Consider the following 11,112-nt stretch of genomic DNA (forward strand, 5'->3'; position numbering starts at 1 on the left):
TATGACTATTCAAATTCTAACTGAGGAAGAGAGGAATGTTTATTGATAGAAAATATGCAAATGCAGGTCTAATTTGCATACTTAATGAGAAAGTACTATAATTCCATACAGGTAAATGACGGCAATTTCATACATTTAGGTAAATGGCGGCAATTTCATACATTTAATCCTTTTCAGTAGCATCGGGAAGTTATGTGAATGTGAACATCGTTGCATCAAATTATGTAACTGAGGAAGAGAGAATTATTAAAGTTTATAAAGCTGTCAAATTCCATGATAGGACTCCCAAACATGTGACATATGTACCTGAGGAAGAGAGGAACATTAATTGATATGAACTATGCAAATGCAGACCTCATTTGCATAATTAATGACAAAATACTATAACTCAAGAAGGCATTGATGGATGGTCATGATTTTTGGTATGTAGATAGTATGTGTGATGCTTAGTATAATTGGACTATAATTATGCAAATAAGATTCTAATTGGCATAATTAATGTGGCTACTTCAAAATTCAACTTTGTTCCACGATATGACTATTCAAATTCTAACTGAGGAAGAGAGGAATGTTTATTGATAGAAAATATGCAAATGCAGGTCTAATTTGCATACTTAATGAGAAAGTACTATAATTCCATACAGGTAAATGACGGCAATTTCATACATTTAGGTAAATGGCGGCAATTTCATACATTTAATCCTTTTCAGTAGCATCGGGAAGTTATGTGAATGTGAACATCGTTGCATCAAATTATGTAACTGAGGAAGAGAGAATTATTAATTGAACTCAAGTACATCATTTGCATAGTTCATGAGAAATGATGCGCTTGATGGAAATCAGATTCTTATTTGCATAAGTAGTGAGGTAACTTTACAAACCCGCTGTGTTCCATGATATGACTATACTGTCATTATAAACGAAAACATTGTTCTACATCTGCTTGGAGATATGATGTAACAACCTAATGTGCGTCAAACACACATTTTCTAAAAGCACCAAGTCTTGTTCCTTTTGTGTTGCAAGATCCTGGACTGAGTACAAGGGTATTTCTTACAAAAAAAATCAATCTATGTATGAGAAACTTGAGAAAATTTCAATTAACCTTCTTGATCCCTGCACAGGGCCTGAGTTGCAGCTGTTTATTTAATGTCTGTCACCACAGCTGGTTCCTGTCTGTGTATCTGACTGTCACCGCGCGCGGTAAGATAAAATTTCATTTGGCCCTGGAAGCCCAGTCAGTGTCAAGGAACACAATAGCAGACTTGAGTTGCAGACTTAGTTGACAGAACCGCGTTTGGGAAAGAGCACAGAATATAGATCTACGGGCCGTCTTGTTTCGTCTGGACGCATTTGGGGTGATAAAAAAGCAGCATCAAGAATTGCAAGGTAGGTTTACTTTGAGTTTGACTTCATTCTGTTACCAATGTCTGTGTATACCTAATGTATGTGTCTATTCAAGGTTAAAGTTTACATTTAGACAATGTGTGATGCCAGCATTGAAGACAAATGACGAAGGGTGGCAGTGATTTGAGGAGCAAAACAGGACATGAATTTGTGACAGCGACCTGAAAATGAAAACATTGGCCCAAGCAACGAGTGGGAAACTGATTGATGTTTCATTTTAGCAAAGACTTGTAATGTATTCCAAGAGAATACCTGATTGTCAGTAGCGCTGTCAATTTCCATGTACAAATGGTTCGGTTTAAAATAAATATGGCAATTTCTTGCACGGATGTGGTTATATAAACAGCTTCTATGCATTAATGAACCTTCCCGAGGTGAAAGGCTTGGCCTTGGTAAGAGGAAATACAAGCCTTGTAGTTGACAGTTCTCACGACCGACTTCATGTAACCTATGGCCTTGGAAAAAACCAAGTAGATATGCGGTGGATTATAATGCAGGAACGTATACGTTTTGATAAATGCTAAGGATGTCCTATTGCAGGTGTAGGTAGGTTTATTACAGGTGAATAAAGCTGAATATGCATTATACTTATGCTGACCTTATTTGCATAATTTATGCAGAAACTTCATAGTCCCTCATGAATGAATTGGCCCAAGCAACGAGTGGGAAACTGATTAATGTGTCATTTTAGCAAAGACTTGTAATGTATTCCAAGTGAATACCTGATTGTCAGTAGCGCTGTCAATTTCCATCTACAAATGGTTCGGTTTAAAGTAAATATGGCGATTTCTTGCACGGATGTGGTTATATAAACAGCTTCTATGCATTAATGAACCTTCCCGAGGTGAAAGGCTTGGCCTTGGTAAGAGGAAATACAAGCCTTGTAGTTGACAGTTCTCACGACCGACTTCATCTAACTCATGGCCTTGGAAAAAACCAAGTAGATATGCGGTGGTTTATAATGCAGGAACTTATACGTTTTGATAAATGCTAAGGATGTCCTATTGCAGGTGTAGGTAGCTTTATTACAGGTGAATAAAGCTGAATATGCATAATACTTATGCTGACCTTATTTGCATAATTTATGCAGAAACTTCATAGTCCCTCATGAATGAATTGGCCCAAGCAACGAGTGTGAAACTGATTAATGTGTCATTTTAGCAAAGACTTGTAATGTATTCCAAGTGAATACCTGATTGTCAGTAGCGCTGTCAATTTCCATCTACAAATGGTCCGGTTTAAAGTAAATATGGCCGACCCCATCTATATCTGCATAATTTATTCAGACTTATAATTCTGTATCGGTACATGCTGCTACAGACGTTAAATTGGAGGTGTAGATAGCTTTATGAAATTTTAATATATGTGGCAAACTGTATCTATCGGTGGGCCAACTCCTCTATTTGGCCAATTTCTAATCTTTCCAGCCACGTCTGGAGCCTCATAAAAGCTACTGAATGCATTTCCAAGATATGGAAGCGTTAGACAATAAGACCTGACATTACAGTCAAATTTTCATGACATGAAACCCTATTTTTTTGATGTGGTAATATAACAGATTAGGTACATGTACATAAACTTGTCAATTTAAGATTAGTCCTAAATCTGCAACTATTTCACGAAATTCCATTTCATTCGTCTTTTCTATGTAAGACTACGGAAAAAGCATAATAATGTCATTTCTATTTGACTACAGTCAGTTGGGGGAACTACCTGAGTCTTAACTACTGCCAACGAGGGAATACAGTGTCAATCATGCCTCGGTCGAAGTTCAAAAGTGTTGAACAAAGAAAAAAACAGAGGGCAATGAAGAGGAACATAACACAATTAACACCAGAGGCTGCTGAGGCACAACGGTCATACAAGAGGACGTACATGCAAAAAAAACGATCAATGGAAACACAAGAGGCCACTGACAAACGACTTGCAGCTGTTAGGGAGCACACCCAGAAGCGCAGAAAAGAAGAGACGCCAGATGCCACTAACAAACGACTTGCAGCTGTTAGGGAGCACACCCAGAAGCGCAGAAAAGAAGAGACGCCATATGCCACTAACAAACGGCTTGCAGCTGATAGGGAGCACACCCAAACGCGCAGAAAAGTAGAGACGCCAGATGCCACTAACAGACGGCTTGCAGCTTTTAGGGAGCACATGCAGAAGCGCAGAAAAGAAGAGACGCCAGATGCCACTAACAGACGGCTTGCAGCTGTTAGAGCTAAAATGCAACAGCATAGAAAATATGAACAAGGCAACGAAATAACAATTAACAAATGTGCCACTAATTTCCTTACTAAAGTAGCTGAAGGCCCTATTTATGCCTGCGTTTCCTGCTGTAGACTCCTGTACAGGGGTACAGTGTTGGAGATGAAGGTTGGCAACTATTCACAAAACCAGATCACAGAGAAAATTCTCAAATTTGGACAAAACATAAAAACTAATGGAAAATCCTGGATTTGCAGGACTTGCCACACAGCTCTTAAGCAAGGAAATGTGCCTACGCAATCATGGCTTAATGACATGGCGCTTGATGACATACCAGATGAACTAAACGATTTACGCCCATTAGAGCTCAGACTAATCAGCCAAAGACTAGCATTCATGAAGTTGGTGGGCTTACCCAGAGGAGGACAAAAGGCCATTCATGGCAGCGCTGTCAATGTACCATCTAAGTTACAGCCAGTAGTATCCCTACTACCCAGACTGCCAGAAACGGCAGAAGTGGTTGCATTCAAACTAAAAAGAAAATTGTGCTTTAAAGGCCACCATATGTATGAATATATTCGGCCTCAGTGCGTTATGAAAGGGCTTCAATGGTTACAACAGAACAACCCATTGTATAGGGATGTTTCCATTTGTGATGACTGGGAAAGTCAGTGGAAAGAGACTGAAGGTCCTTTATGGGAAGCACTGACAAGTAATGTTGCTGATAACATAGAGCAAGGGGAGAACACAGTTTGTGACAGAAGCACCCATACTACTGGCTGCAATTTAGATGGTACATTGACGGCATGCCCAGCCTCTGTTACACCATCAGCTCTTGATGCAAACTACGATACCATATTGCAACGTGACCAAGCTACAGATGACGAAAGACTATCTACTGATAGTGGCTATATGGTATTGAGACATTTGGCAAGGAAAAGGAACCTCAAGATCATAAATGTGGCTGGTGATGGGGACTGCTTCTTTCATGCCGTCTCAGTCTCCCTTCCTGCAGCTGGAGTGCAGACTATCCCAGGCCCCGAGATCAGAACACAACTCATTCAATACCTGGAAACCGCAGAGGCTGAGGAACTCTTCTCCGGTTTCCCAGATCTTACCAATGCCCAAGTAGCAACAACATGTGACACACTTAGAGAGCAGCAACACCAACAGTACCTATCTTACATTAGTGACTTACGAAATGGCAAATGGGCTGATAACGTGGCGGTCCAAGCTGTTGCAAACATGTTCAACATTAACATCAAAGTTGTCAACACCATCACTCCCGACTGGCTAGTTAATATTCAGCCACTAGAGCAGACAAGTCAGAACACAATTACACTAGGGCAGATTGGTGAGCACCACTACGTCGCAATGCAGAACGTTGACGGAAACGAAGGTTCACAAGCTGAAAGTACCATCCAACGCATGGAAGTCGAAGATGAAGAGGACAGAATTGCCTTTGAACAAACAAGCAATCTAAGAGGCATACCGTATGAAACCCTATTGCAGGAGGAACAGGTCGCAGATGGGGACAATATATTCTCCCTTGCACCTGGGGAAAATCAGACACCGTTTCCCTTCCTTGCAGATGATAGATTTGAAGAACTTGCAAATCCGTCAAAGTACCCATTTGGTAGTGGGGGTCTGGGAGACACAGATAAGCGACAGAGAAAAATCACGGCAAAGAGATATTTCAACCAACGTATCTTGCATATGGATGGCAGGTTCGCAAAAGATATAGAATACCTCCTCACAGCCCAGTACATAACAGAAGCAAAACAAGTCTCTGACAGTATCCAGATAAACCTGAGGCAAACTAGAGGACAAACTTTTCAAAACAAAATAGTAAATGCTGGTCTAATGAAGAACACGGTCAATGTTCAAGCAATGCTTCGCACAGACAATGCGTACAAATTCATGAAAAACATTCGCGGGTCTCCAGCCTTTTGGAACTCAGTGCTCCTCGACCTCCTCGCTATGGTACGTCAGCTGGGAATTCCCACCTGGTTCCTTACTCTCTCCGCAGCAGACATGCAGTGGCCAGAAGTAATCCGCAGTATTGCTCACCAATACGGAACATATCTGACAGACGATGACGTCAAGAAGATGTCATGGGAAGAGAAATGCAAATGGCTCCGCTCCAACCCTGTGACAGCAGCCCGCCAATTCGACCACAGACTTAACCTTTTCTTCAAGGAGTACATAGGAGGAAAAGGCCATCCGATCGGTGAACTTCAAGACTACATGATAAGAATTGAGTTTCAGGTGAGAAACCATATTTTGAAGGTTTAATGTGGATCATTAAATATTTTGCACATATTTTATACAGACTATCAACCTCAACACATCATACCCATTCTGAGTATACCACGCCAATGGTATGAACAGAAACATAACATACCTATGAAATGGTTACATAAAACAAGTCACTGCAGTACAATCAATCCGTTTGCGATCCACCTTTATCTAACATCCAAACAGTCCCGTTCTGTACATATTGTCACAGTCAAAATTCCTCTTCCTGATGCCGAACACCTTCCTCGCATCCAGCAGGCCTGATCGTCATACCGAGTACCCTCCTAACACAGACACAGATCTTTTCTCTGTGTTGAACGTTTTCTTCACAATCTAACAGACAATACCTTAGCTTCACACCCTCCACATACACAAACAGTCCTGACCTTAGTGATGAATAATGACTCACAAAATCATTCCTGTCCTTGCTGATAAACTTTACATTTTCCCCGTACAGGCCAGAGGTTCCCCCCACGCGCATACTATACTTTGGATGAAGAATGCACCAAAGCTTGGTGTCGACGAAGACGCAGAAGTTATAAACTTCATCAACGAACATCAGTCATGTGCCATTCCAGACAATAGCGATGAGGACATGAGGGACTTGGTACTGTCGCGTCAGAAGCACGTCCACTCAAAGACATGCAGACGGGCCGGGTCCTGCAGGTTCAAATTCCCACATCCACCAAGCATGGAAACCATAATAGCTAGACGACCAAGTGATATGAATCCGGCAGCGGTGGCAACAGAACTGAAAACGAAGGAGGATGTGCTCCGAAAAGTCAGAACCATCATGGAAGACAAAACCACACCCCAAGATATATCATTAGAACATCTGCTTCGTAGAGCCAAGGTACACCCACAGGAGTACCAACAGGCCTTGAAGCTCACAAAGTCAAGAGAGCAGATCATTCTAAGACGTAATCCGTCTGAAACAGACATCAACCAGTATAACCCGAAGATCTTGAAACTTTGGCGTGCAAACATGGACCTTCAGTTCATCCTCGACCCGTACTCTTGCATAATGTACATCACCAGTTACATGTTAAAAAGCGAGCGAGCCATGAGTGACCTGCTGCAAAAAGTGCTAGAAGAAAGCAGGGGTGAAGATCTGAAATCGAAACTGAGAAAGGTTGGCTCGGCCTTCCTGAACAACAGAGAGGTCAGCGCTCAAGAGGCGGTCTATAGACTACTTTCTCTACCTCTCCAAAGAAAAAGCAGACAAGTGGTCTATGTCAACACTGCTACAAAGGACAAACGCGTGTCAATGCTCAAGCCTCGACATGTCCTTGAGAGCATGAATGATGATGACGACGACATCTTCTGCACTTCAGCTCTTGACAGGTACGCGTCCCGACCAAGGGTCCTTGAAGAAATGTCCCTTGCTGAATTCAGAGCCACCTACAACACCGGTGCAAGTGATCCACCCGACGGAGGAACTGATCACATCCCAGATGTTCTAGATGGCCGGGACGACAATGGAATGAACGACAAAGACAGGATACAGAGGTACCCACGTGTCATCAAGTTACAAAACAACTTAGGCAACATGAAGAGGCGGAGGCAGCACTGCATCATCAGGTATGTCAAACATCCACTTAACCTATACCAGTTTACACGATACTGAAACAATTTGAATCAAACTTCACATTATTGATAATTCATGTTAATATTTCAGCATTTGGTTTCGACATGGTAACCATAATTTCTATTCCTTGCAGGTTTCACAAAGAAACAAAGAATGATGAGGACAGGTACAGGAATCTACTCATGCTGTATCTTCCATGGCGGGACGAAGAGGTGGACCTCAAAGACGGCTTCGCATCCTACAAGGACCACTTTGAGCATGTGATAGACACCGTTCGTGCTAATGAAGCTATGTTCAGCATAAACGCTGACGCGATCGATGCAGCCTATAATGACCTGCTGCGAAATGGCCCCCCGGAAGACATATGGCATAGTATTGCGCCGAATGTAGAGTTCGAACAGGCCGAGCAGCAAGCTGAAGGACTAACTGTGGGAGGAGAGATGTCCGAAGAAGACCAACGAGAAAACATCGACCTGACACCGCAGTCGACATCCAATCATAGATCTGAACTCCACGCACGCTTTACCGCAGAGCTGAATAAAGTGCGGATGAGTTCCGAGGAATACAGAACCATGATGCGGTCTCTAAACAGTAAACAAATGGAAGTACTCAGGTTCCATCGCAAATGGTGCAAAGACACCATCATCGCTCTCAAACATGACAAGCCCGCGCCACAGTACACAATATTTCTAAGTGGCCCGGGTGGAGTTGGCAAGAGCCACATTATCAAGTTGGTTCACCATGAAACCTTGAGACTTCTCACACCTCTGTCCGGACGTTATTTCGACCCCAATGACCTGCCAGTGTTGCTTACTGCCTTCACCGGAACGGCAGCGTTTGGCATCAACGGAATGACCTTGCACTCAGCTCTTAGCCTCGGCTGCGGAGGCAAGGAATACCAGCCATTAAGCAGCGACAAACTAAACACGCTTCGCTCACGGTTGGGAAAGCTGAAACTTCTCATTGTGGACGAGGTGTCGATGGTCGGTGCTGATATCCTGTATCACGTACACCGTCGTCTGCAGGACATCTGTGGCAACTCCGACCCCGACACCCGCTTTGGAGGGGTCAGCATTCTGGCCGTGGGAGATCTGTTCCAACTGCAGCCCGTTGGCCAGAGACATGTCTTCAGTGAACCTTCCAGCGACTACGCCAAATTGCACGCCAAGATCAAAGGCTCCCTGTGGGTGGAAAATTTTCGTATGGTAGAACTCACGGAGAGCATGCGACAGAAAGAGGACCTGGACTTCGCGAATCTTTTGATGAGAGTAAGAAGAGCCGCTTGCACAGAGAGTGACATTAATATCCTCAAGTCTAGGGTCATCTCCAAAGCCGACCCATATCCATCAGAAGCGCTGCATGTCTTTAGGAATAACAAAGAAGCAGATGATCACAACCTACAACACCTGACCAAACTTTCATCCAAGGTGTTTCACATTAAAGCCATCGACACGAAGAAAGATCTTCGGACGGGTCTCACAAATGTTGCCATTTCCACCAAGTCAAGTGGCCATTGCGCCTTGAGAGAAGTTTTGTCCGTAGCCGTTGGGGCAAGAGTGATGGTGACTGTCAACGTAGACGTTTCAGATGGAATTGTCAACGGAGCCTTTGCAACGGTGGTTGCCATTGACAGCACAGGCCTTGATGTCCAAACCATCCTGGTCAAATTCGACAGTGATTGGGTTGGCCAGCAAGCCATTGCCAACAGCCAATACAAGCTGGCGTACCCCGGCGTAGTACCCATCCAAAAGCAAAACATCCAAGTTTCCCCTAATAGTGGCAGACGGTCTGTCCAGGTGCAACGCACACAGTTTCCTCTGTCTTTAGCCTGGGCCTGTACCATCCACAAAGTTCAAGGCAAGACATTGGACAAGATTGTTGTCTCCACGGAAGGCAGAGGTCGCTGCTTTCCTGGACAAGCTTACGTTGCTCTTAGCCGTGTTAAGAGTTTAAATGGGTTGCATCTTTTGAGATTTGAAGCAAGTGCAATCAGTGTGGACCTTGATGTACTGAAAGAAATGGACCGCCTACAACAGGAGCTTGTACCAATGGGTCTACAGCCATCTTCCATCACTTCTCAAGACACCTGCCTTAACATCAAGTTGCTGAACATACGCTCCTATCTGGAACATCTACAGGATTTGAAAGCAGACAGCTCAACACACCCTGTTGATGTTTTTTGCTTCGTAGAAACCTTCCTGTATAGAAATCAGCAGATTGAACCATTCCCACCACAGGCACAGGCTTTTAGAGCAGACAGAGCTGGGAGAGGGGGCGGAGTGATGACCGTTGCTAAACAGGACCTCTCTCCCACACAGCTTCGTATTGCTGTCAGTGGACTTGAGTACACAGCAACCACTATCACCAAAGCGTCCACCACGGTGAACATTATCAATGTCTACAGGTCACAGTCTTTGAAAGAAGACGTCTTTATCGACAGCATTCAACGACTGTTGGATCTACTTCCCAGTGACATATTGACAGTTGTTCTTGGCGATTTCAATTTCGACCTTTTGAAATGTCCCCCTCCCAAAATTCTGGCTGCAATGGGACAGTTCGGCTTCAGCCAGCACGTTCAAGTTCCTACCACTGACAATGGTACTCTCCTGGACCACGTTTACGTCCGTGGCCATGTAGAAGATAATGTACATGTTACTGTTGTGGACACATACTATTCAGACCATGACATGGTCTGCGTTTCCTTGAAGCTGTAACATCACATTGCTTTTAAGGTCAGACTTACCATACATCCTGATTAACACAATCAAAATACTTGGAGTTGATTGCAGCAAATCGCCAACTGAAGGTAAATCATTGTCGACCTTTCCATTTCGTTTCACTTCTACTGTAGGAATTATTTATTAGCTATAGGCATTGATTGTGCAATTTTTTGTTTATAAAGAATGTAAATGATATTTAAGTGTACATAATATACATATTTCATGTGATGTACATAATTTGTGATATGATGTCAATGACAGTACAGGTTTATAAAAATAAATTGAGCATTACATTTCTGTTTCCGGTGCAGTTTGTTCATCAATGTGTTAACAGACGTAGATCATGCAAATCACAACATCATTTACCTCACTTATGCAACAATAGCCTTTCCGAAGATACTTTCATTAACGTGTGTTCTTTGCTAATTAGAGTACAGTAGACTGGTCTGTGCAAATATGGGCATGATTTGCATAATCAATGAAAATATTTATTGTGCGTCCCTACAAAAAGTTAAAACCATTTGGCGAAGGTATGAGGTCGTGGAACTCTAGTTTCCGTTTGGAGTTTGAAATCGACCACTTTGAAATCGACCACTTTGAAATCGACCACTTTGAAATCGACCAGTTTGAAATCGGCGTAACTGGAAAGCACCACTATCAAAATGGGGGGTAAATCGGAAACGATAGACCATTTTGAAAGCACCACTTTGCAAACCGGTGGGTTTCCTGGATTGGGGAATAAACTTATACACGGTACAAAATGAAAATGGTGTATGTTTTTTTTTCGTCTCATATTCTCATTTTGGTTATTTTTAAGATGCATATTGTTTTAAAAGATATGACCCATAAGAAAAACCATGTCCTATTTTCAAAACATATGTGGATTTAATTTGCCCC

At 42.8% G+C, this 11,112-nt stretch overlaps 1 protein-coding gene across 2 annotated transcripts; it reads left to right on the forward strand.

Annotated features, from left to right (window-relative positions):
- Positions 1 to 274: 274 nt before the first annotated feature.
- On the forward strand, positions 275 to 10,448 carry LOC136425029 (uncharacterized). Of its 2 annotated transcripts, XM_066413746.1 has the most exons (4): positions 275 to 1,389; positions 3,104 to 5,877; positions 6,365 to 7,488; positions 7,629 to 10,447. In XM_066413746.1, exons 2-4 carry the CDS (start codon positions 3,163 to 3,165, stop codon positions 10,207 to 10,209), a joined length of 6,420 nt encoding a protein of 2,139 aa, XP_066269843.1. In that variant the 5' UTR covers positions 275 to 1,389; positions 3,104 to 3,162; the 3' UTR covers positions 10,210 to 10,447. The 2 variants fall into 2 exon arrangements, with proteins under 2 accessions (XP_066269843.1, XP_066269844.1); XM_066413747.1 differs by lacking the exons at positions 275 to 1,389; positions 3,104 to 5,877 and having other exon boundaries at positions 6,012 to 7,488; positions 7,629 to 10,448.
- The last annotated feature ends 664 nt before the right edge of the window (positions 10,449 to 11,112 follow it).

Source organism: Branchiostoma lanceolatum, chromosome 19 (genome assembly GCF_035083965.1).
Source record: "Branchiostoma lanceolatum isolate klBraLanc5 chromosome 19, klBraLanc5.hap2, whole genome shotgun sequence".
NCBI classification, from domain to species: domain Eukaryota; kingdom Metazoa; phylum Chordata; class Leptocardii; order Amphioxiformes; family Branchiostomatidae; genus Branchiostoma; species Branchiostoma lanceolatum.

Excerpts from the sequence above, each read along its gene's own strand:
- LOC136425029 (XM_066413746.1), top strand. The coding sequence starts at position 3,163 with ATGCCTCGGTCGAAGTTCAAAAGTGTTGAACAAAGAAAAAAACAGAGG. Across the intron at positions 5,878-6,364 it reads TGATAAGAATTGAGTTTCAG|GCCAGAGGTTCCCCCCACGC; the intron begins GTGAGAAACCAT and ends TTCCCCGTACAG. Across the intron at positions 7,489-7,628 it reads AGGCAGCACTGCATCATCAG|GTTTCACAAAGAAACAAAGA; the intron begins GTATGTCAAACA and ends TATTCCTTGCAG.